At 42.7% G+C, this 26,348-nt stretch overlaps 1 protein-coding gene across 8 annotated transcripts; it reads left to right on the forward strand.

The window, feature by feature from the left end:
* Window positions 1-26,058, forward strand: LOC115152399 (nuclear receptor subfamily 2 group C member 1-A). Of its 8 annotated transcripts, none has more exons than XM_029697242.1 (14): window positions 1-394; window positions 8,209-8,337; window positions 8,691-8,927; window positions 9,278-9,356; window positions 9,465-9,644; window positions 11,236-11,383; window positions 12,595-12,691; window positions 13,666-13,859; window positions 16,963-17,116; window positions 17,437-17,558; window positions 19,390-19,541; window positions 20,006-20,143; window positions 24,354-24,459; window positions 24,690-26,058. In XM_029697242.1, exons 2-14 carry the CDS (start codon window positions 8,269-8,271, stop codon window positions 24,859-24,861), a joined length of 1,848 nt encoding a protein of 615 aa, XP_029553102.1. In that variant the 5' UTR covers window positions 1-394; window positions 8,209-8,268; the 3' UTR covers window positions 24,862-26,058. The 8 variants fall into 8 exon arrangements, with proteins under 8 accessions (XP_029553102.1, XP_029553099.1, XP_029553103.1 ...); XM_029697239.1 differs by having other exon boundaries at window positions 3-394; window positions 11,236-11,404; XM_029697243.1 differs by having other exon boundaries at window positions 5-394; window positions 19,390-19,532.
* The last annotated feature ends 290 nt before the right edge of the window (window positions 26,059-26,348 follow it).

The raw sequence follows: 26,348 nt of genomic DNA on the forward strand, positions 1-26,348 counted from the left end.
AACAGCAGGGGATGAAATAATATCACAAGAAATTGTGTAACAGCGGGTGACAGTGGACACACTACGGCATTAGCTACATTGTCATTAATTGCAAAACTCGAATGACATGGTTGAACTGAGGATACACCAGGACTCAAAACAAAAAGTCATGCGGATCACGGAAAAGCCACAACTTTGTTTTAAAAGCCTTCAGTTGTGATATTCAAGAGAATAGGCTACATTTTGCACGCCTTCCGACTCGCGATGCCCGGGTGTTTGAGCTAATGCGCAGAAGCACCACAACGTGTTTTCAGGAAAAAGGTCACGAACTCTGACCCTGCCTGGAGCAGGAGCAAAAGACAGAAAAATAACATTAAATTATTACCTATACAACAGCGTACAACAAGCAGAGCAGGTAAGACAACTGGATTGTGCGCGAAAGCTGCCATGAAAAAACACGTCATGCATAACATAATGGAAGAAGACATTTGCCAAGCCAGCAGTCCGAGGGGAAGCTGCCGTTAGCTAACGTTGCTAGTTCGTAGACTTTGCTAACGATTCCGGACCAAGAGTGCACCAAAACCGGCAAGTAATGAGATATCAAAACCATACGGATACTCTGTGTTATTTGGCACTAAACGACAGAGTGTAGTTAGCTAACTCAAACAAATCGATATTCGTGTGCCAGTTATTAGATAAAACGTGTATGCTAGCAAGCGGGCTAGATGTGAATCCTGTACGAGAATGCTAACTAAAATTACCTAGCGCGAAAAAAATTGGTTCGTTTTCCGGAGCTGATGTTTAAATATGGACACCTAGCTAAATGTTCGTTTGTATTGGACCAACAACAAGTTGAAACGGTTCTGAATTGATTTTCAATTGCTAGCTAACGTTACATTTGTGTGTTCTTATTCCTTGTTGTCAACCGCGAAGTCCCGCCACTCGCTGGCTGCGTTTTTGTATGGGCCTTGAACCCTAGCGTGCTTTAACCCTTCAATGTTGACCTTTCACCTACAGGAAAAGAAATACCTTTATCTTCCGTATCGATTTTAAATAGTTAGCTACTAGACCAGAGCGTTTTTATGTTGTACTTACAACCGTCGATATTAATGTAAGGCTAGTTAACGAACTACATTTTGTGTGATATTTCTCAGCTTGGTGAAGACGTCCACAATTGCAGATAACAAGCATGCTAGGCCGTGCAATTCTACCACGGTGTGCCCCATAGTTAGCTAGTCAGCTAGCATGCACATTCCGAGTTGATCAACCCCTAACGTCATTACTCTCACGAAGTTAAGTCAAAACAAAATTAGTCTGTACTACATTGACTAACCCTCCTGTTTTCTCACGTTAGTAGCAATTAACGACCTAGCTAGCTTCCTGCATAGGACCTGGCAGGGGCGGTTCAAGGGGGGGGGGGGCAGTTCCCCTTTGACAAACATTTTGGACCCCCTTGTGGCCCCCCTAAATGTGGAGTATGAAATAATTTTTACATAACACATTTTTGCTATCGTTCTTTTTTTACATCCGTTATTAGAGGGTGGCAACGCGGAACACTAATGATTATGAACATGGTCTTTTGCCTGCTAATACCTGCAATGCAGTGAAGAAAACGATATGACAACAATAACGTCTAATGTAACTGGCCCCTCTAACAGTACAACTGGCCCCAGCTTGGCCCCCCCAGTTGAAATGGTCTAGAACCGCCAGTGGGACCTGGGCGGGCATTTCAAAAAGATATTGCTTGCTAGCTAGTAAAACTGACCCATATTCACTAACAAATGTAACGTTCGTTATTGTTGTTGGCAGGGCAAACCCGATTTGGTGATTTCTGTTATGATCAAAATAAATAAATCGCAGCACGTTTTTGGACTCGTTTTACCGGATTAAGTAGAATGCCATTGGAAATGAATGTTGAAAGTTCAATGTATATATAAAAAATTTAAGTTGACAAGACATTTTGATAAATATCCTAATGTCAAAACGCAGTTTGTGTCCAAATCTATGACCAATATACAGAAACAGATTTCATGTTTAGTTTTCAGAATATCAATCTACACATGTGCCACAATAGTAACAATATTACTTGTATTTGTTTTATTTCTAAATGAGCACCTTATTAACTGCACATACACCAAAAACCCAGTTTTGACAAGTGGCAATAAATCACTCATAGATATGTGCTGTTGAAACTACCACAACTTTTTAAAAAACATACGGAAACTGGAGATTTTTTCTACATCAACTGGTTAGAGGACAACCTTCAGAACACAGTCATCTACATTTTGTAATTTCGTTTTTTAAATTAAAGTGGGTCGCCAACGCGGTAGGCTAAGTGTTGCGGTAGGCAACACTTCTTTTGTTAATTCATCGATATTAATCCATTGATATGAGGTTGAAATCAATAGGACAGGGGGCAAACGTTTGGGGTGTAGCACAGTTTAAACTAACACTATTCAAAGGCCACACGGAAACTTGGAATAACATCTACATGGTTGTTTAGAGGAGACCTTTAGGAGGCTTATCTATACTGAACAAAATTTTTACTGCAACAATTTCTAAGATTTTACTGAGTTACAGTTCATATAAGGAAATCAGTCAATTGAAATAAATTCATTAGGCCCTCATCTATGGATTTCACATGACTGGGAATACAGATATGCATCTGTTGGTCAGAGATACCTTTAAAAAATAGGTAGGGGTGTGGATCAGAAAATCACTCAGTATCTATCTGACCACCATTTTCCTCATGCAGCGCGACCCATTTTCTTCCCTTAGAGTTCATCAGACTGTTGATTGTGGCCTGTAGAATGTTGTCCCACTCCTCTTCAATGGCTGTACGAAGTTGCTGGATATTGGCGGGAACTGGAACACACTGGTGTACACGTCGATCCAGACCACCAAACAGGCTCAATGGTATGCAGGCCATGGAAGAACTGGGACATTTTCAGCTTCCAGGAATTGTGTACAGATCCTTGCGACATTATCATACTGAAACATGAGGTGATGGAGGCGGATGAATTGAACAAAAATAGGCCTCAGGATCTCGTCACAGTATCTCTGTTCATTCAAATTGTCATTGATAAAATGCAATTGTGTTTGTTGTCTGTAGCTTATGCCTACCCATACCATAACCCCACCATGGGGCACTCTGTTCAAAATGTTGGCATCAGTAAACTGCTCTCCCACACAATGCCATACACATGGTCTGCGGTTGTGAGGCCGGTTGGACATACTGCCAAATTCTCAAACGATGTTGGAGGCAGCTTATGGTAAAGGAATGAATACTAAATTCTCTGGCAACAGCTCTTGGTGGACATTCCTGCAGTCAGCATGCCACTTGCACAGTCCCTCAAAACTTGAGACATCTGTGGCATTGTGTTGTGACAAAACTACACATTTTAGAGTGGCTTTTTATTTTCCCCAGCACAAGGTGCACCTGTGCAATGATAATGCTGTTTAATCAGCTTCTCAAAATGCTACACCTCTCAGGTGGATTGATTATCTTGGCAAATGAGAAATGCTCACTAAACGTGACGGAAACAAATTTGTGCACAACATTTGAGAGAAATAAGCTTTTTGTGCATATGGAACATATCCATACAGAAAAATAACCCCAAACTCAACTCTGTTTTACTCCCGTCACGGTGGAAAACCTTCAGGTCTCTCTTGGTACGCACTCCAATAGCATCTTTCGCACTAGTTCACTGGGCATTATCCCAGTGCACCAAAGTTAGCAACCAACTTTAAGGTGCATTACTGCCACCAACTGGAGTGTGTGGATCTTGTTCATCTTTCAATCACCATCTTTCAATTTGACATTAGGATGCTTGTAAAAAGCAATGAGTCGATGGGAGAGGCAGGACTTGCAGCACATCAAGCGTCTAAAATAGAACCTGGCTATAGAGACTGGCTACTCAGGCGACTGTTGACACGTGTGTAGGGCTGTTACAGTGACCCTATTACCGCCACACTAGCGGTCAAGAGTCATGACTGCAGTCGAATTCCACATGCTCAAGCTTTGATGCTCATTAGCAGCCTACCAAACTTGCTAACTGCCTGGTCCTCAGCACTCTATTGTCCCGCTAATCACTCTGAAAGCAATGCAAATGTTGAAACTAATTTCACACATATATTATTTAGTATATGTAAAGACAAGCTCTGATGCTCATTGCATCTGGCAGGGCTTGAAAACTATTACGGACTACAAAGGGAAGCCCAGACGCAAGCTGCCCAGTGACGCGAGCCTACCAGACGAGCTAAATGCCTTTTATGCTCGCTTCGAGGCAAGCAACACTGAAGCATGCACAAGAGCACCAGCTGTTCTGGATGACTGTGTGATAACGCTCTCGGTAGACGATGTGAACGAAACCTTTAAACAGGTCAACATTCACAAAGCCGCTGGGCCAGACGGATTACCAGGACGTGTACTCAAAGCATGCGCGGACCAACTGGCAAGTGTCTTCACTGACATTTTCAACCTCTCCCTGACCGAGTCTGTAATACCTACATGTTTCATGCAGACCACCATAGTCCCTGTGCCCAAGGAAGCTAAGGTAACCTGTCTAAATGATTACTAGCCCCGTGGCACTCACGTTGGTAGCCATGAAGTGCTTTGAAAGGCTGGTCATGGCTCACATCAACACCATTCTCCAGGACACCCTAGACCCACTCCAATTCGCATACCGCCCCAACAGATCCACAGATGTCTCAATCGCACTCCACACTGCCCTTTCTCACCTGGACAAAAGGAACACCTATGTGAGAATGCTGTTCATTGATTACAGCTCAGCGTTCAACACCATAGTGCCCATGAAGCTCATCACTAAGCTAAGAACTCTGGGACTAAACACCTCCCTCTGCAACTGGATCCTGGACTTCCTGACGGGCTGCCCCAGGTGGTAAGAGTAGGCAACAACACCTCTGCCACGCTGATCCTTAACACAGGGGCCCCTCAGGGGTGTGTACTTAGTCCCCTCCTGTATTCCCTGTTCATCCACGACTGTGTGGCCAAACTCGACTCCAACACCATCATTAAGTTTGCTAATGACACAACAGTGTCAGTGATCACCGACAACGATGAGATGGCCTGTAGGGAGGAGGTCAGAGAACTGGCAGTGTGGTACCAGGACAACAACCTCTTCCTCAGTGTGATCAAGACAAAGGAGCTGATCGTAGACTACAGGAAAAGGCGGGCCGAACAGGCCCCCAAAAATCCACTAATAAGGACGGGACTGTAGTGCAGCGGGTCGAGAGTTTAAAGTTCCTTGGTGTCCACATCACCAACGAACTATCGTGGTCCAAACATCACAAAACAGTCATGAAGAGGGCATGACAAAAACTTTTCCCCCTCAAGAGACTGAAAAGATTTGGCATGGGTCCCCAGATCCTCAAAAGGTTCTACAGCTGCACCATCGAGAGCATCCTGACCGGTTGCATCATCGCCTAGTATGGCAACTGCTCGGCATCTGCCCATAAGGCGCTACAGTGAGTAGTGCGAACGGCCCAGCACATCACTGGGGCCCATAAAATTGTCAGAGATTCCAGTCACCGAAGTTATAGACTGTTTTCTCTGCTACCGCACAGCAAGCGGTACCGGAGCTCCAAGTCTATGACCAAAAGGCTCCTCAACAGCTTCTACCCCCCAAGCCACAAGACTGCTGAACAATAAATTAAATCACCACTGGACAATTTACATTGAATACCCCGTTATTGTTATTGAATAGCCTCGTTATTGTTATTACTTTTTATTTTAGTCTGCTTGGAAAGTATTTTTCTTGAATATTAAATAAATACTCTTCTTGAACTGCACTGTTGGTTAAGGGCTTGTAAGTAAGCATTTTTCACGGTAAAGTCTACAGTTGTTGTATTCGGCGCATGTGACAAATAAAGTTTGATTTGAAGTTAAGAATAGTCTGATGGGTGACAATATTAGCCTATCAGTTGTGAATGATGCCCAGTGTGTGCAGAAAGGCAAGAAACAGCGCATGCCTTTTTTTTTTACAACTTTTCCCAATCATAGTCGCACACCTCATGTAGCCTAGCCCATAGACCTATATGCTAATAAGGTTTGTGTCACAACTAAAGTGGCCAAATAACTTCTTAAAATTTAAGCACATTTTATTTGCTTTACAACCGGTGTAGAGCCTAACTGGCATGCAATTTGGGGAAGATCATTTTTACCACAAATTCACCTTTATAATAAAGCATTACATGCATAATCGCATTTGCGGTCACTTTTAAGAAAAGTGTTTTCCCGCTAATTGATTGCATTTTGGAACGTTCACGCTTGTAGCCTACTGCCGTGTGCGCATTGCTGCTCTTATAATGTGAAGAAATGGCCTAATAGTTTATCAACATTAAGCCAAACGTTCTGATCTGTTTATTAGCCTCATTGCTTTTAAAGTTGTTTTGATGCGAGTGGTTGTATTAATTTGGGATCTATCGCATCCCACAACTGTCCCAGACTATGTTTGGAGTATTTATTTCTTGCATAGAAAGACAAGTTGACCAATAGAGTAGGTCAACTTTTGTACTATGGGGGACAGTAGATTTTTTTTTAAAATGTACCTTTATTTAACCGTGGCAAGTCCGTTTAGAACAAATTCTTATTTTCAATGACGGCCTAGGAACAGTGGGTTAACTGCCTTGTTCAGGGCAGAATGACAGATTTTTACCTTTGTCAGCTCGGGGATCCGATCTTGCAACCTTTCGGTTACAAGTCCAACGCTCTAACCACTAGGCTACTGCTTTTGCTGTTCGTTAGCCTTACTCGTCATGTTGGCTGACAAAGTAAATGTGGACAGTTCTAACATCTTCAATATGCACCTCGGAATTCGATAAGAAGGACGCACGCAGTTGCGTCCCTGATGTGTCTGTCTTCACTTGTAGCCTACTTTGGAGCTGAGATGCCTGTGAGAAGGACCCGATCACGTGACGGGCATTGGCTAATCAAAATTGAGATATCTAAGAGGTGCTTCGGAGCACGGTGATTGGCAGCCGGGCGAAGGGAATTATAATTATTATATTCAGCCCAAGGGCACAACGGCCACTTTCACTGCAAAAGGCATGGATTTTTTTAGGGGGCATTACAGCCAAACAAAGGGGATTTGTATCTACTGTAGCCCACAGCCATATGGCATAGCCAGGTCAGGGCCTAACATAAGCGCAACTCACAGTATGCTATTCTGTTCTTCTGAAATGGACTACATTTTCTTCATATCATGTTTCTTTAGACCTGTCTAAAATAAATCATGGATTTATTGTGATGGTATAGGCTATATTACATGGATTTATTAGACTTTTTAAAATGTAGATGTTCCAAAGGTCTGCATCAGTGGCTTGTAGCTTTTGTGTGAAAGCCAAGAGCTGCTTAACATGTTAGTTAATTAAAGGTAAGTCACCGTGAGACCAGCAGTTATTATTAGCTTGACAATTACAGGCTGACAATTTCATGACCGTCACAGTCCTACGCACGTGAGCAGTTTGGATGAAATGATTGAATAACATTTATTTTGCAACATTCGTGTACGCTACGTGGCCGGTTTGGTCAGCATGTAAGTCCTGCGCACCCCAGCGTGTGACAAAATCAACGGTACAACACCAAAGATATTGATATTTTTTTAAGTATCGATCTTACGTTATCTTGATGACTAAACTTTTATTCTAACCAATCTGAAGTAAAATAGGATGTCATTCCACAAAATTTTATTGGGTGAAAATGCAAGTTTGTGTAACACAAACTGTCCACATTAGGGAAATTAGCACAATCTAAAATACGTTTTTGGGCAAAATAATTCAACATGTCAATTAAGATGAAAGTATATGTTGCCCAATCACAAACCATTGCAACAATGACATGTTTTTCTCACTAATTTAACCATTTAGAGAGTTTAAAAATGCTCTCAAACAATATTTTACCGGGCGCTCTAAACTAGAGCCTCTGTGCAGCAGCCTGAACATTTGACGTCCATAATTATGGTATGTAAGAATGTAGGCCTATGTTTGTCCTCTCATTGTATAGACCTGTTACTGGCCAATCCTCATGGCCTAGTACTAAATATATTGTGTCTATTTCAGAGAAAAAAAGTTTTTCTTTCATGTTTTGCTATGATATTAATAAGCCTATTTGCTACACATCTCTGAGAACTTGTTCAGCTGCAAATATGTTTATCATCGATTTTCAATGCACACCCAGTAACTGTGAAACATTCCTTCCTTCCTACACAGTTTGATGTGCCTCCTGGGGCTTTGATGTGAGCAGCAGCAGAAGGAAGCAGAATCAGCGTCATGGACGGACAGACTCAGAGGATTCAGCTGGTGTCAGCTGATGGTGGCATGATGGGACACCGTATCCAGGTAATGTAACGGACAGGCCATTTCCTGCCCTGGGACATGGCCGTGACCTCCACGTCTCAGGTTATCCCTTACCCCTAAACTATTGGTCAAGGCTATTATTAGTCAACATCCGCATGACCCAGTACCTTCATATGACTTCAAGGTTAGACAATAGCAGAACGTACAGCATCAGGGTTAGATTCCAGTGGAAAGGTATGGGACAGGACACTATTAAGAGAATACTGTTCGTCAGCATTTGATTACACCAAATAGAGCATATTGGCTTCAGACAGTATACTAACCCAACATAATTTGGCTGAAGTATTTCTGTTATTCTCATTTAAGTTGACTTGATTATTCTCCTTTCCTTCCAGATTGTGACAGACCAGTCCACGGGCCAGAAGATCCAGATCGTCACTGCATTGGAGCAGGGTTCTGGTGGGAAGCAGCAGTTTATCCTGGCTAACGCAGACTACTCCACGGCAGGCAAGGTAATCCTAGCCAAACAAGAGGCCTCGTCCCCTGGCAAGGTGAATCTGGCGGCCCCAGACGGTTCAGGGGTCAACCAGCTGCTGTTTGCCTCCCCTGACCTGGCTGGCCAGCAGATCCAGGTAGAGGCCTCGGCCTGCACCACCAATATTCTAGTCTCTTACTACCTTCTATTCAGAATATTGCTATCCACAAAATTCTGGTTCCCCTAGCACAGATTAAAGCTACGATCTCTGAGTTTTTCAGCAAAACAGCCGCCCGCCATTTGTTTTGGTATACAGCTGAGGGATGGGGTTAGGGAAATGTAACCCCTCTCAAATTCATATTAGACAGCGCTCTATATGCAAGCATTGACAGTCCATTTAGTCCAGTACTATGCTTAATCTGTGAGGGAAACAGGCCCCTAGATCTTTGTATCTTTGACATCTGTTATGAATGCCTCTTTTGCTTTTTGTGTGCGTTGTATTTCCAGTTTGTGACGGAAGGGTCAGACCAGGCCCTTTCCAAGCCCGTGGTGGAGTACTGTGTGGTGTGTGGAGACAAGGCCTCAGGTAGGAATGAAATGCACTTGAACTGGTCTGACCCTTCTTGAACCCTCTCTTCTCATTGTGTGACTGACCCTGTCGTCGTCACCCCCGTCCCCCCCTCTCCTTGCCCAGGTCGTCACTATGGGGCAGTGAGCTGTGAGGGCTGTAAGGGTTTCTTCAAGCGCAGCATCAGGAAGAACCTGGTTTATACATGCAGGGGGTCCGGAGAGTGTGTCATCAACAAGCACCACAGGAACCGCTGCCAGTACTGCAGACTTCAGCGCTGCATGATCCTGGGAATGAAACAGGACTGTGAGTATCTGCCCCAATCACTTACTGACGTTCACATAGGTATATAATGTTAAACAAACATGCTTCTCTAACATGTAATTTAAGAAATGGTGTCAGTTTGTCAGCATCTGCAATGTTCCACAATGCCCTGTGTTGCTTACTAGTCAGTATGTTTGAGGGGATCCGTTTGAGCAAAGTGGAGGTATTGATCACATAAAGGCTGTTTACACAGCCACTCTAAGAACCCGAATCATTTAATTTATATATTCCAATATTTCTTTTTGACTGTCAACATAGTAGCACACAGATGCAATGCTAAATTTCTGTCACTTTTAGATTTTGGGATGGTTGTCGTGATAAAGGCATGTCGTGCAAAAAAGACCCTTCCGAGCAATTATATTTCGATCTGAGCGTTCAGGCAGAGGTCGCATATGGAGGAACGGTTTTGTATCCGGATTCAGATCTACTAAAGCCTTGTTCACATTGGCAGTTTGAAGTGACTCAAAACATTTCTTTTCTATATCTGATTAAAATCTGTTATTTTTCCTGTGGTCTGAACAGCCAAAAAGCACATGGAATTAGATATTTCAAGCCACATTTCAAACCACATTTGTAGGTGGTTTGAAATCGGATACAAATCAGATTCCTAGCCACGTGACTTGTCTGAACAGTGAAATCTGATTTATTTGACTGTTATTTGGCATATCTCGTTGCTTCCTAGCTACGCTGTTGACAGTTTTGACAAAAACATGTGGTAGTTAACTAGGGTGTTAATTGTTTACAAACAAATTAGTGAATGTGCTAGAAAACTAAACAGCTAGGCCTACCTAGCTAGCTAGTTGACTGCTGTGGCTAGCCAAAAAGGACTCGTTTTGAAAGTTGGATCATCTTATACTTTGAAACTTTAAAAGCGTTCTTACACTATGATTTTTAACATTCAAAGCAACTGGGAAATGTCCATGACTGGCATTGTTGTCACCTTAGCTTGATCCATAACTTCTGAGTGATAGGAAGCACGAGCACCACCACCAATCAGCCTACACCACTGCGCACACATCCGTTGTTGCTATGACAACCAGCGTAGACATGTCAGCAAATGACTGCTGTCTGAACACACCCACATCCTATTTGGTCACTTGTAACTTGCTGTTTGGACAGTCAGTATTCCAAAATTGATTTGAAAAACAAAACTTATTTGAGCATTATGGCCTGCAGTGTGAACAAAGCTTTAGACTATTTTTACACAGGCAGCCCAATTTTGACCAATCAGATGTTTTGCCAATTAATTGGGCAAAAGATCAGAATTGAGCTGCCTGTGTAAACACAGCCATATGGAGGTGGTATGAATTGTAAATCAAAAGATCAGATTCCATGTGTTTTTTGTTGTTGTTGTTTGCTGTTTACATATTAGGAAAATATCAAATATGCAAATGATTTGACGAAAGATCTGAATTTAGCTGCCTGTGTAAACACAGCCATAATGAGTAGTTATTTTGGATGGAAGGTGATTTGTAAATCACTGGTTCTGTGTAGTCCGACTGCAATGTAGTCGATCACAAAATGCACATAAGCATGGCGGATTAAAGTTAACTGTTCTCTTCCTCTCTCTCAGCCGTTCAGTGTGAGAGGAAGCCGGTGGAGGTATCCAGAGAGAAGTCTATCAATTGTGCTGCGTCTACGGAGAAGATCTACATCAGGAAGAACCTGTGTAGTCCTCTGGCTGCCACGCCCACCTTCGTCACCGACAAGGAAACCGCCAGGTACTACAAGGAGACAGCCAGGTACTGCAGCTGGCTTAAGGGCCCCATCACATTGAGCAACGCAACATAAAATTATAAAACCAACTCTATGTATTTCATTGGGGAAGTTGGTTTGGAGTGGTGGAATATAGGCGCATGAGGTCACACCAAACGCCTGCAAACACAGCCTCAAAAGGCACAGGGTACATTCTCCACCGTAAGCTTTGTGTGGGATGCGTTACCAGTATGTGTGAGCCCTAATTCATTAATTGATGTTACTGATTGGCTGGAGTGGACACACCTGTGTTCCCATGTAGAAATCAGTCCATAGAGTCCACTCAGAGAGAAAGAGGCGAAGCGAGAGGGATAACTGGTCCCAAAATCTGTCTTCTCCAGCAGATGGCTTTTTTATTTTTTCCACTCACCGAGCAGGGAGTTTTGTATGAAGGTTAGTAAGAGGGTTGAATTTGGTTAACAAAAAATATAATTACTTATTTGCTACGTGTGGCTTATTTGATCAAATAGAAGTTCTGTAATGCTTAGGTTGCACTGATATAAGTAGGACACGTGACAACCCGGCAACTTCGGGGGAAAAAACACTTTATATCGGAGTTGTTCCTGTTCACGCGTATCTGCCCTCCCGACTACCCTCCATTTTTTTTTTAAGACATTTCTTTTTGTTGTTAGAGTGGCCACTTGAGTATCTGAGAACACTAACCACTGCTTCAGCAGTCTCAATCGTTTATAATTGGACCGCCAATTCATCTGCACTGATTGGAAAATACTTCACAGGTGAAAACAATATGGTGGAAGCTCAACATTGGCTGAGTTTAGACAGGCAGCCCAGTTCTGATATTTTTTTCATTAATTGGTCTTTTGACTAATCAGATCAGCTCTGAAAAAGATCTGATGTGAACAGATTTGATGTGATTGGTCAAATGACTTGGGGTGCCTGTCTAAACGCATCCAATATAGGCTAGCTTTCAACCTTTTTTCCAGATAAGTGTAATTGAAGAGGATGGTTAGGGTAAACGGAATGACTGTATAGCCATTTGGCTGCGTTTATACAGGCAGCCCAATTCTGATCTTTTTCCACTAACTGGTCTTTTGACCGATCAGCTCTTTTGCCATTAATTGGGCAAAATATCAGAATTAGGCTGCCTGTGTAAACGCAACCTTCGAGATCTCTCTGTGATTAGAAGGTAGAATTGAAGTGTTGTTTGTGTTTGCAGATCAACTAGTTTGCTGGAGTCGAGCATGCTCCTCAACATCCAGCAGCCATTCCCCAAGCTGGAGAACACCATCCTGCTCCCGACATCCCCTGAATCGGTTAGTAACTGCAGCACACATGGGGGGGCACAATATACACATTCATTTAATTTCATAGTTAGCTCACGTCCACCCGTGGGCTAAAGTCATCTTTTTGAGTGTTTTTTTAAAATCATTTTTTAAGTACACATACAAAGCATACATACCACAGAGACAAAAAGTTAAATGTAGTATGTAGCCACCCCACCCCCATTGCCTTCAGAAATGATTCATACCCCTTGACTTATTCCACATTTTGTTGGGTTACAGCTTCAATTCTAAATGTGTAAAATAGATTTGAGATATTTCTGTATTTCATTTTCAATAAATTTGCAAAACTGTTTAAAAACATATTTTCACTTTGTTATTATGGGGTATTGTGTGTAGATAAAATATCTATGTAATCCATTTTGAATTCAGGCTGTAACACAACAAAATGTGGAGTAAGTCAAGGGGTATGAATACTTTCTGGAGGCACACTATAAGTGAAGACCATCTCTTCCAGGGCAATGGGAGACACCGTATTTGTACTCAGCCGAGGGCTGGAACAATCATGTCCAAACCAATTTAGGATTGGACAAAATGCTGGTGCATAGAAATGCTATTTTAAAGTTCGGTATGGGTAGTCTTCCTACGTCTTTCCCTCTTTAATTGTTAATTTTATCCGGGAAACTGCAGTTTTATTGAAACTGCACTGGATTTGTTCCCGATAGCCAGAAAGGAAACAAAGCATTGAACTACAGAAATTCAGCCTTGGAAATATATTCATTTTTACAATAGATATTCTGCCGCTTAAAGCAACTGGGATGTTAGTCTGTGATGAGGTCTGATTGAATCGATTTGAGCATCCTGTTAAAGTTTCAGGCAATGCTTTTATCTAAGGAAGGAAATGTATCTATTCACAAATATTTAAAATGGGGAAACGATTGGGACTCCAAAAGTAGAGGTTTCCATTATTAATAGTGGTGATGATTCTCCCTTGTGCCTCTCCATAGAATGACCCATGTCAGGGTGACCTGAGCACGCTGGCCAACGTGGTGACATCACTGGCTCACCTGAACAAGGCCCGGGAGATGAACGACATTACAGACGTCAATGACCTAATGGGTGTGGATGACACCCTTAGCAACGGAGACGGCTCAATGACGGATCTCCAAGGAGACGAACAGACCGCCAGTGACATTACGCGGTGAGGAGATTTCTTATACAGGATTTTAAAGCTACTTTCTGGAATTTGTTTTATGCAGAATGCCATCCCTGCCACTTGTTTTGGTATACATTTGAGGGATAGGGCTAGGGACGTACAGCCCCTCTGAAATCCATAGACAGTTCTCTACATACTTAGACTGACAGTCCATAATACCCACATGATAGTTTAATACTTTTTGTAGCTAGACAAAATGTATTTCACCATTGAACGAATTCTCAGATCCCAGATTGTATCTATTTTTAACCCCCTGGAGTCGATTTAAATCGAAGTTACATAACAACAAAAAAAAACAATCTGTCAGTTTAAGTTAGAGATGTTTTTTTGAATTGGCTGCATCTCAAATCTATCGTATCCGCCAGTGTCGCACTTCCGCATCTGCGGTGAAAGTTGGCAGAGCTGGAGTGGTGTTTGTCAGACCATGATACATCCCTAAAATCGGTCTTCTCACGTAAATGTCTGCAGTGTCCGTATGGTTTGCCCTACGGGGGAGACTCACGAACACGATGGTGTTCTCCGTTTTGCTCTACGAGGAGACTCGTCCGAAGTCGGTACCGTTGATGTGCCAACTTTTGTTTGGTACTGTCTGAACCGTTTGGGTTATAAACTAATGGGATCCCACTGTGGAAAGGGGAGATTCTCACAAACACAATGGTGCTCTGTTTTGCTCTAGAACCACCACAAGTGTTACTGGACTCGTCTGAAGGTACCAGTTTTTAAAAAACGAATGGAAGTATGAAGGTAGTTTTGTGCCTACTCAAAAAAGGGGTTCAATATGTATAATAAAATAAATTATACAAAATGTTTTTTGTTTATTTTGTTTTTACATCTCCTAGATTTAAGACGAACACTTCAAAACCTTGTTTCTTATTTATTTTCTGACTGTCCTTTTTGCCATTTATGAATGTGTTTCTATGGGCTTCAGTTGTAAAGGCCAAAATCTACCTAAAATTCCAAATCAAATAGCTAAATGATCCATATTATGACCATCCTAAAACAATTCCATATGTCAGCTTAGCATCCCCCCTCCCCCAACATCTTTAAAGAATTTTAATAGGTAAAATGTAATGTGCTTGGGTTGACTAACAGCAGTACTGATTTTAGAGCTGATAAATGTTCTGAGTGTATCAGAAGGAACTTAGGGGTTGTGTTTTCTGTATATCATGGGGCTCAAATTGAATTTTTTTCCAGTCAAGGGCCATGTGGTTCCTGTGTTCCTGCCTCGGGTTAATTAGGTTACGTGCTGGTTAGATATTTCCTATCCCAAGGTCTGTCAAGCTTGAAGCTTGTTTTCCTTTCTGCAGTCTATTTCTCTATCATTTCCTGAACCTCAACACTAATAGACATTTTTACCTCTAAGAAAGTAAAGACCGTATAAGTACTTTTAGAGATGAATACAGTGCCTTCAGAAAGTATTCACACCCCTTGACTTTTTCCACATTTTGTTGTGTTACAGCTTGAATTTAAAATTGATTACATTGAGATTTATTGGTCACTGGCCTACACACAATACCCCATAATGTCAAAGTGTAATTATGTAATTTTTTACAATTGAATGAAAAGCTGAAATGTCTTGACAAGTATTCAGCCCCTTTCTTATGGCAGGCTTAAATAAATAACTTCAGGAGTAAAACTGTGCTTAACAAGTCGCATAGTAAGTTGCATGGACTCACTTTGTGTGCAATAATAGTGTTTAACATGATTTTTGAAGGACTACCTCATCTCTATACCCCACTCATACAATATCTGTAGGATGCCTCAGTCAAACAGTGAATTTCAAACAGATTCAACCACAAAGACCAAGGAGGTTTTCCAATGCCTCGCGAAGAAGGGCATCTATTGGTAGATGGGTAAATTGCACTTTGGATGGTGTCTCAATAAACCCAGTCACCACAAAGATACAGGTGTCCTTCCTAACTCAGTTGCCGGAGAGGCAGGAAACTGCTCAGGGATTCCACCATGAGGCCAATGGTAAAACAATTAGGATTTAATGGCTGTGGTAGGAAAAAACTGAGGATGAATCAACATAGTAACTACAAACTTAATTGACAGAGTGAAAATAAGGAAGCCTGTACAGAATAATTTTGTTTCCAAAACATGCATTCTGTTTGCAATAAGGCACTAAAGTAATACTGCAAAAAATGTGGCAAAGCAATTAACTTTTTGTCCTGAATACAGTGTTATGTTTGGGGCAAATCCAAGACAAGACATTACTGAGTACCACTCTCCATATTTTCAAGCATAGTGGTGTTTGCATCATGTTATGGCTATGCTTGTAATCACTTAGGACTGGGGAGTTTTTCAGGACTAAAAATAAACAAAATGGAGCTAAGCACATGCATTATCCTAGCGGAAAATCTGGTTGTCTGCTTACCCAGACACTGGAAGATTAATTCACCTTTCAGCAGGACAATAACCTAAAACACAAGGCCAAATCTCCACTGGAGTTGCTTACCAAGAAGAAAGTGAATGTTCCTGATTAGCCGAGGTAGGTTTAAGTTCAAATCTATGGCAAGACCTGAAAATGCTTGTCTAGCAATGATCAACAACCAATTCGACAGAGCATGAATCATTTTTTTGGAAGAATAATGGGGAAATGTTGCATAATCCAGGTGTCGAAAGCTCTGACTTACGTAGAAATACTTTATGTAAATTAGATGTTTGTATTTAATTTTTTATAAATGTGTAAAAATGTCTAAACATGTTTACACTTTGTCGTTGAGATATTGTGTGTAGAGAGTGATATAGAACATCTATTTTAATCCATTTTGAATTCAGGCTGTAACACAACAAAATGTGGAATAAGTCATGCGGTTTGAGTACTTTCTGAAGGCACTAAGTGTACTAGTTTGAGCTCTCGTGTGTGTGTGTGTCTGTAAAGGGCTTCTACACTACAGAGCCAAAACCAAGATGTACTGAGGTGGCCTGATTTACGCATCCACCATAATTGATGGAACTGTGCTGGAAAGGACAATGAGAAAATATCAGAGCCAGAAGAGTTTGGTTTGAGTCGGCACTATAGTGTGACTCGAGCACTAATTTGTTGATTGACTTGTTTTGTTGTCTCGCTCTCCCACCTCCCCAGAGCGTTTGACACCCTGGCTAAGGCCTTGAATCCTGGTGATGGCTCAGCGGGAGACTCTCTGGAGGCCACGTTGCAGTTGATGTCAGGGGACCAGTCGGGCCCTGTGGTGGAGCTGGAGGGGCCCCTTCTCTCAGACAGCCATGTCCCTTTCAAGGTGAGGCCCAGGGGCCATGCTCAAAAGTAGTCCACTATAAAGGGGAAAAGGGGTGCCACTTGGGACGCTACCCCACTCAAAGGCCCAGGGGCTGACCATAACTTTAATCCATTTTTAAATCAGGTGTTATCTTAAAATTGACATTTATTCTCAGTACGTCATAGTGCTTAAAGAGTCAAGAGGCCCTGAACTCACTTGCTATGACAACTTCATTTCCCTGCAGGGATTAATAAAGTATAATTAATCAATCAACAAAAAGAAAATCTAATGCCTAGGCCCATTCTTTCTCAATCATGATGCCGCTCTTGCTCACTCTTTAGTTGATGATGCCTTTGCCCATGCCTGAGTACCTAAACGTGAACTACATCTGTGAGTCGGCCTCAAGGCTCCTCTTCCTGTCCATGCACTGGGCGCGCTCCATACCTGCCTTCCAAGCCTTGGGGTGAGTCGCTACCTACCTACTGCTCTCATTCTGTGTCTAATTCTCTTCAGACTCCTTTACTTTTTTCACATTTTGTTACATTACAGCCTTATTCTAAAATGGATCTGCACACAATACCCCACAATGACAAAGCGAAAACAGGTTTTTAGAAATCTTTGCAAAACGAAATGCCTTATTTACATAAGTATTCAGACCATTTGCTATGAAATTGAGCTCAGGGTGCATCCTGTTTCCATTGATCATCCTTAATGTTTCTACAACTTGATTGGAGTCCACCTGTGGTAAATTCAATTGATTGGACATGATTTGGAAAGGCACACACCTGTCTATATAAGGTCCCACAGTTGACAGTGCATGCCAGAGCAAAAAGCAAGCCGTGAGGTCGAAGGAGTTATCCGTAGAGTTCCGAGACAGGATTGTGTCGAGACACAGATCTGAATAAGGGTACCAAAACATTTCTGTAGCATTGAAGGTCCCCAAGAACACAGTGGCCTCGATCATTCTTAAATGGAAGATGTTTGGAGCCACCAAGACTCTTCCTTGAGCTATCCGCCTGGCTGAACTGAGCAGTTGGGGGAGAAGGGCCTTGGTCAGGGAGTTGACCAAGAACCTGATGGTCAGGTGTTCATGATGGTCAAGCTCTGGAGTTCCTCAGTGGAGATGGGACAACCTTCCCTAAAGACAACCATCTCTGCAGCACTCTACCAATCAGGCCTTTATGGTAGAGTGGCCAGATGGAAGCCACTCCTCAGTAAAAGGCACATGACAGCCCATTTGGAGTTTGCCAAAAGGCATCTAAAGGACTCTCAGACCATGAGAAACAAGATTCTCTGGTCTGATGAAACCAAGATTGAACTCTTTGGCCTGAATGCCAAGTGTCACGCCTGGAGGAAACCTGGCACCATCCCTACGGGGAAGCATGGTGGTGGCAGCATCATGCTGTGAGGATGTTTTTCAGCAGGAAAGACTGGGAGACTAGTCAGGATCGAGGCAAATATGAACAGAGCAAAGTACAGAGAAATCATTGATGAAAACCTGCTCCAGAGCGCTCGGGACCTCGACAGGACAACGACACAGCCAAGTCAACGCAGAAGTGACTTCGGTACAAGTCTCTGAATGGCCCAGCTAGAGCCCAGACTTCACCTCAATCGAACATCTCTGGAGAAACTTGAAAATAGCTGTGCAGCAACGCTCCCCATCCAACCTGACAGAGCTTGAGAGGATTTGCAGAGAAGAATGGGAGAAACTCCCCAAATACAGGTGTGCCAAGCTTGTAGCGTCATGCCCAAGAAGACTCGAGGCTGTAATCACTGCCAAAGATGCTTCAACAAAGTACTGATTTAAAGGGTCTGAATAGTTATGTAAATGTGATATTTAAGTTTTCAAATTAGCAACAATTTCTAAAAACTTGTTTTTGCTTTGTCATTATGGGGTGTGTGTGTGTGTGTGTGTGTGTGGATTGATGGGGGGGGGGGGACAAGTTAATCAATTTTAGAATAAGGCTGTGACGTAACAAAATGTGGAAAAAGTAAAGGGGTCTGAATACTTTCCGACGGGACTGTATATGCAAACTGCCGTGTGTATCAGTCAGCCTTTTTCTGCCTGCTGGCCAGAGCACCAAAATTGAAGTATTTGTGTGTTATCCTCTATGATTTAAATGCAGTGTATATTAATATATTCTCCATGCATGCATTTCAATAAATTAAATTAAATACATCCTATATTTCCCAGTGATAATGACATTAACCTGGTGAAGTCCTGTTGGAACAAACCGTTTGCCCTGTGCCTGGCTCGATGCTCCAACGTTTTGAATGCTGTCTTTTCCCCATAGTGGTCTCGATAATGACATTAACCTGATGAAGGCTTGTTGGAACGAGCTGTTTGCTCTGGGCCTGGCTCAGTGCGCCAACGTTATGAATGTCGCCACCATCCTGGCTGCCATCATCAACCACCTGCAAACCAGCCTACAAGAAGGTACAGGAGGTGATTGTACAAAATGAATACATATTTATCACAATATTTACAATAATTGCCAGCAGATTTTAATCCAAAGCGCCTTCCAGTATTGGGAGTGTGATTTATGCAGCAAACATATTTCCAGGATCTATCTCAATTGATAAAAATCTGTCCTCCTCATTGTCTCCTCTTTTTCATAATCTGGACTGATTCGAAAAGACATGACTGGGAAAAACAATATGGTGGAAGGGAAGCTCATCATTAGGCTAGCTTTCACCTGGTCATTGTTTTTGAAAACTCAGTGCATATGAAGGAGATGAAGGATTTTAGACAAAGAGCCCCAGTGTCCTTCTCCAGTCTTCCTCTTGTGTTCATTCCCTGTTCCCCCCTGCAGAGAAGCATCTGCTGAGTCAGAGCCACAGTAGGGTTTTTGTTGTGGGAATACATGGGGGCGTTTATAGTATTATAAATGATTTACGTTCCCCCTATAGAGAAGCTGTCCCCAGAGCGAGTGAAGCTGGTGATGGAACACATCTGGAGAATGCAGGAGTTCTGTAACAGCATGGCCAAACTGTCCCCTGACTCGTATGAATACGCCTACCTCAAAGCCATCGTCCTCTTTAGCCCTGGTGAGTGGTGGCTGGAGAGAGGGATAAAGAGGGAGGGGAAGGAGAATACGGAATTTCATTATACACTGCTCAAAAAAATAAAGGGAACACTTAAACAACACAATGTAACTCCAAGTCAATCACACTTCTGTGAAATCAAACTGTCCGCTTAGGAAGCAACACTGATTGACAATAAATGTCACATGCTGTTGTGCAAATGGAATAGACAACAGGTGGAAATTAAAGGCAATTAGCAAGACACCCCCAATAAAGGAGTGGTTCTGCAGGTGGACCACAGACCACTTCTCAGTTCCTATGCTTCCTGGCTGACGTTTTGGTCACTTTTGAATGCTGGTGGTGCTTTCACTCTAGTGGTAGCATGAGACGGAGTCTACAACCCACACAAGTGGCTCAGGTAGTGCAGCTCATCCAGGATGGCACATCAATGCGAGCTGTGGCAAGAAGGTTTGCTGTGTCTGTCAGCGTAGTGCCCAGAGCATGGAGGTGCTACCAGGAGACAGGCCAGTACATCAGGAGACGTGGAGGAGGCCGTAGAAGGGCAACAACCCAGCAGCAGGACCGCTACCTCCGCCTTTGTGCAAGGAGGAGCACTGCCAGAGCCCTGCAAAATGACCTCCAGCAGGCCACAAATGTGCATGTGTCTGCTCAAACGGTCAGAAACAGACTCCATGAGGGTGGTGGGGGTTGTGCTTACAGCCCAACACCGTGCAGGACGTTTGGCATTTGCCAGAGAACACCAAGATTGGCAAATTCGCCACTGGCGCCCTGTGCTCTTCACAGATGAAAGCAGGTTCACACTGAGCACATGTGACAGACGTGACAGATTCTGGAGACGCCGTGGAGAACGTTCTGCTGCCTGCAACATCCTCCAGCATGACCGGTTTGGTGGTGGGTCAGTCAGGGTGTGGGGTGGCATTTCTTTGGGGGGCCGCACAGCCCTCCATGTGCTCGCCAGAGGTAGCCTGACTGCCATTAGGTACCGAGATATGATCCTCAGACCCCTTGTGAGACCATATACTGGTGCGGTTGGCCCTGGGTTCCTCCTAATGCAAGACAATGCTAGACCTCATGTGGCTGGAGTGTGTCAGCAGTTCCTGCAAGAGGAAGGCATTGATGCTATGGACTGGCCCGCCCGTTCCCCAGACCTGAATCCATTTGAGCACATCTGGGACATCATGTCTCGCTCCATCCACCAATGCCACGTTGCACCACAGACTGTCCAGGAGTTGGCGGATGCTTTAGTCCAGGTCTGGGAGGAGATCCCTCAGGAGACCATCCGCCACCTCATCAGGAGCATGCCCAGGCGTTGTAGGGAGGTCATACAGGCACGTGGAGGCCACACACACTACTGAGCCTCATTTTGACTTGTTTTAAGGACATTACATCAAAGTTGGATCAGCCTGTAGTGTGGTTTTCCACTTTAATTTTGAGTGCGACTCCAAATCCAGACCTCCATGGGTTGATAAATTGGATTTCCATTGATTATTTTTGTGTGATTTTGTTGTCAGCACATTCAACTATGTAAAGAAAAAAATATTTAATAAGATTATTTCATTCAGATCTAGGATGTGTTATTTTAGTGTTCCCTTTATTTTTTTGAGCAGTATATATCATGGAATGATGCATAATGTAACTCAGTGTTGCAAGGAGTAATTGGTCACATTCCAGACAGTGCAAAGCATCCATGGAGAGAGGGGGAAAAGATAAGACTCTCTAAAGTCCGTATGTGTTAGTTTTGAAATTAGATTGTGAAGTGCTGATACACTATATGGCCAAAAGTATATGGATACCCCTTTCAAATTAGTGGATTTGGCCATTTCAGCCACACGCGTTGCTGACAGGTGTATAAAATCGAGCACACAGCCATGCAATCTCCGTAGACAAACATTGGCAGTAGAATGGCCCGTACTGAAGAGCTCAGTGACTTTCAACATGGCACCGTCATAGGATGCAACCTTTCCAACAAGTCAGTTAGTTACATTTCTGGCCTGCTAGAGCTGCCCTGGTCAACTGTAAGTGCTGTTATTGTGAAGTGGAAATGTCTAGGAGCAACAACGGCACAGCCGAGAAGAACGGGAACACTGAGTGCTGAAGCGCATAGCGCATAAAAATCACTCACTGCCGAGTTCCAAACTGCCTCTGGATGCAACGTCAGCACAAGAACTGTTAGTCAGGAGCTTCATGAAATGGGTTTACATAGCCAAGCAGCCGCACAAGCCCAAGATCACCATGCGCAATACCAAGCGTCTGCTGGAGTGGCGTAAAGCTTGCTGCCATTGGACTCTAGAGCAGTGGAGACGCATTCTCAGGAGTGATGAATCTTGCTTCACCATTTGGCAGTCCGACGAACAAATCTGGGTCTGGCAGATGCCAGGAGAACGCTACCTGCCCTACTGCATAGTGCCAACTGTAAGGTTTGGTGGAGGAGGAATAATGGCCTGGGGCTGTTTTTAATAGTTCGAGCTAGGCCCCTTTGTTCCAGTGAAGAGGTATCTTAACGCTACAGCATACAATGACATTCTAGACGATTCTGTGCTTCCTGTATCGACATGACAATGCCCCTGTGCGCAAAGCGAGGTCCATTCAGAAATGGTTTGTTGAGATCGGTGTGGAAAAACTTGACTTGCCTGCACAGAGCCCTGACCTCAACCTCATCTAACACCTTTGGGATGAATTGGAATGCAAGCCAGGCCTAATCGCCCAACTAAGTGCCCAACCTCACTGATGCTCTTGTGGCTGAATGGAAGGAAGTCTCTCAGCAATGTTCCAACATCTATTGTATAGCCTTCCCAGAAGAGTGGAGGCTATTATAGCAGCAAAGGGGGGGCCAACTCCAAATTAATGCCCAGGATTTTGGAATGAGATGTTCGACGAGCAGGAATCTACATACTTTTAGCAATGTAGCGTACATGAGAAACTGTTGTCACATGATTACACTCATTGGGCCAACCTCCTGGACACAGATTATGTGTCCTAATATATAATTATTTATTTTGAATTTTAAAAATGTATTTTTTTTTTACTATAAAGCTTGTTCATTGGAGAATCTGTCCCATGCAGTAACATGGCGAATTGTTGCTCGCCCCTTCTTAGTGTAGTTAGGTGCTGCCCTTCAGACAGCAGTTCCCAGATCCTCAGCAAACTATTTAAACAAAAGGAAGTACACTGGAACATGACTCCCATGGATTTGCTGTGTACATAAAAGGGAGAGTTATTATAAATGCGGAGTTGCACCCTTTCCTTTTGCATAATCTACTTGTTCTGTGTCTTTGCCAAGAACTATACTGAACAAAAATATAAACGCAACAATTTCAATGATTTTACGGAGTTCATATGCTCAATTTAAATCAGTCAATTTAAATAATTAATTAGGCTGTTATCTATGGATTTCACATGACTGGGAATAAAAATGTGCATCCCGTTACCTATACCTTAAAAGAAATGTGCCTTACATTGGGCTTCAGGATCTCATCACGGTATTTCTGTGCATTCAAATTGCCATCGATTTAAAATGCAATTGTGTTCATTGTCTGTAGTTTATGCCTGTTTATACCATAACCCCAATGCCACTATGTTGACATCAGCAAACCGCTCACCCACATGACACCATACACGTGGTCTGCAGTTGTGAGGCTGGTTGGCCGTACTGCCAAATTCTCTAAAACAACGTTGGAGGCGGCTTATGGTTAGAGAAATTAACATTCAATTCTATGGCAACAGCTCTGGTGGACGTTCTTGCAGTCAGCATGCCAATTGCATGCTCCCTCGACGCTTGAGACATCTGTGGAATTGTGTTGTGACACAACTGCACATTTTAGATTGGCCTTTTATTTTCCCAGCACAAGGTGCACCTGTGTAATGATCATACTGTTTAATCAGCTTCCCGATATGCCACAGCTGTCAGGTGGATGGATTATCTTGGCAAAAAAGGGATGTAAACAAATTTGTGCACACCATTTGAGAGATGTTTTTTTGTGAGTATAAAGAATTTCTGGGATCATTTATTTCAGTTCAAGAAACATAGGACCAACACTTTACATGCGTTATTATATTTTTGTTCAGTGTATAAAAGACAGCAGTGAAATAGAAACATGTAGACAGTCAGTGACGGTTGTTTGATACCATGGTGATTTACCCGATTGTCTCTGATGCGGTACCTTTCCTTTAGTTTAATGAACTTGTTCTCTGTGTGTGTGTGTGCATGCTATAGACCACCCAGGCATTGACAACACCTTACAGATCGAGCGGTTCCAGGAGAAGGCTTACATGGAGCTACAGGACTATGTTACCAGGACCTACCCAGAAGACTCCTATCGGTCAGTAACTCGCTACATTCTACCACTAAATCCAACTATAACATCTTTTCCTCTCTCATTCATCTTCCAATTCTGTTTCTCTCCCACTGTCTTTGCCTCCCTCCAATTAAATTGTCACATTCTAATGCTTTCCTGTCTTCAATTATAAATGATTTATTGGCATGACATTCACATGAATATTATTGCCAAAGCAAAGATCCATAACATTCTAAAATGTCTCTCCCCGTCAGGATATCCAAGCTGCTGCTGCGTCTCCCAGCCCTGCGGCTGATGAGTGCAGCGGTGACAGAGGAGCTGTTCTTCGCTGGCCTCATCGGCAACGTGCAGATAGACAGCATCATCCCTTACATCCTCAAGATGGAGTCCACCGACTACAACAGCCAGGTGGCCACTGGAGTCTGACCTTTTGACCTGACCCACTCCAACCTGGTTGCCACAGCAGCCAGACGCATCGCCTGGTCACCATGGCAACATCACCTGTAGGGCTGTAGGGGAACTTCCAAGGTAAAAATGCAGGGTTGTGTTCATTAGGGCACACCATTAGCAAAAAATAAAAAAACATCTGTGGGAAGTTCAGATAGTGCCTCCATGTATTTTTTTCAGTCCATTTTGGACGATTTTCTTTCCGTTTCGTACCTACTGAACACGACCCAGGTTGGCTGCATTGCTGTGTGTCCACCTCCCTCAACAGAAACTGAAGGTTTTCTCAATGGAATCAGATGACCTTCAATGCTGAAACAATCCTCTTCTTTGACAACCTGATTATAGCTCAAGAAGGAAGACTGTGTAGTCCACACACACATACAGCCACCACGCCTACTGTTATCCTCAGCTTCAACAAATGAACTTTGAGTCAATCAAGCTTTGTAAATTGTGCTCTTTAGTAATGTACAGTACATTACATATGTAGGATGTTAATTTGATACATTCTGTTGCTGAGAATTTTCCTACACAACAGGAAATGCAAACTTGTGTATTCAGGGTTTAAAAAGGCTTCTGAAGTTTGTACTTTCCACTTTAAAATGTCAGACTTGATTTGCCTTAACAGCATTTTCTATCAACCCCTACACAAAATTTGAGTTCACATTTCCTGTTTCTGCCGGATTATTTTCCTGTTGTTGCAAACTGGCTCAAATTAAGATCCTACATCTGTTCTTTATATGCCTTCATTTTGTGCTTCTGATCTTATTTGTATTTTGATGAACGGACAGAGGAGCTGTTTTTACTTTTTCGAGAGCCCGCCTCATCTGGTTTCAACATGCACTTGTATTATTTTCAAATGTTTTTTTTTGGAGAAACTTTTTGTCAATGTGAGTTGGTTTGCCATGATGTGATCAGTTAAGGTTATAACCTTTATGCTATTTGTTTGCTAATCCGAAGGAAAAGGCTTGTATCATGAGTCAACTCTTGTCTAACTTGGAACTCAAAGTATCATGTATGTATGTGTAAATATGTATATAGAAATATGTGAAGAAAAGGCTATCATGGACAAAAGCTGCTTATTACAAGAATTTCAGCTTTTTGACATGTAAATGTAGTTGCTAAAACAATTGTCAAGTCATTTCAAAATAAAATGACATTACAATGGTCAATCAAATGTATTATATAATCAATCACATTTTTCAATGATGGGGTGACCTTTTTTTGATGACTACTTCAGTTGTAGCCTAGTTCCATATCCGTTTAGGCCATTGTTATGAAACCAATAAGTAGCCTGCTAATATTGTTGCACTTGCTAAGTCTAGCGATCTTAGGCCTAGTCTGTAACCTGAATGTGTGCATTTCTGAGAAATCGGCCTATGTGCCTTGGTGTTGAATGTAGCCTACATGTGCCCAGGGCAGTGCTTCATTTGTAAATCGGGAGGTGCCAGAACAAAAAGTGAGCGTGA

The sequence above is a fragment of the Salmo trutta genome, chromosome 17, assembly GCF_901001165.1.
Source record: "Salmo trutta chromosome 17, fSalTru1.1, whole genome shotgun sequence".
Taxonomy (NCBI): Eukaryota; Metazoa; Chordata; class Actinopteri; order Salmoniformes; family Salmonidae; genus Salmo; species Salmo trutta.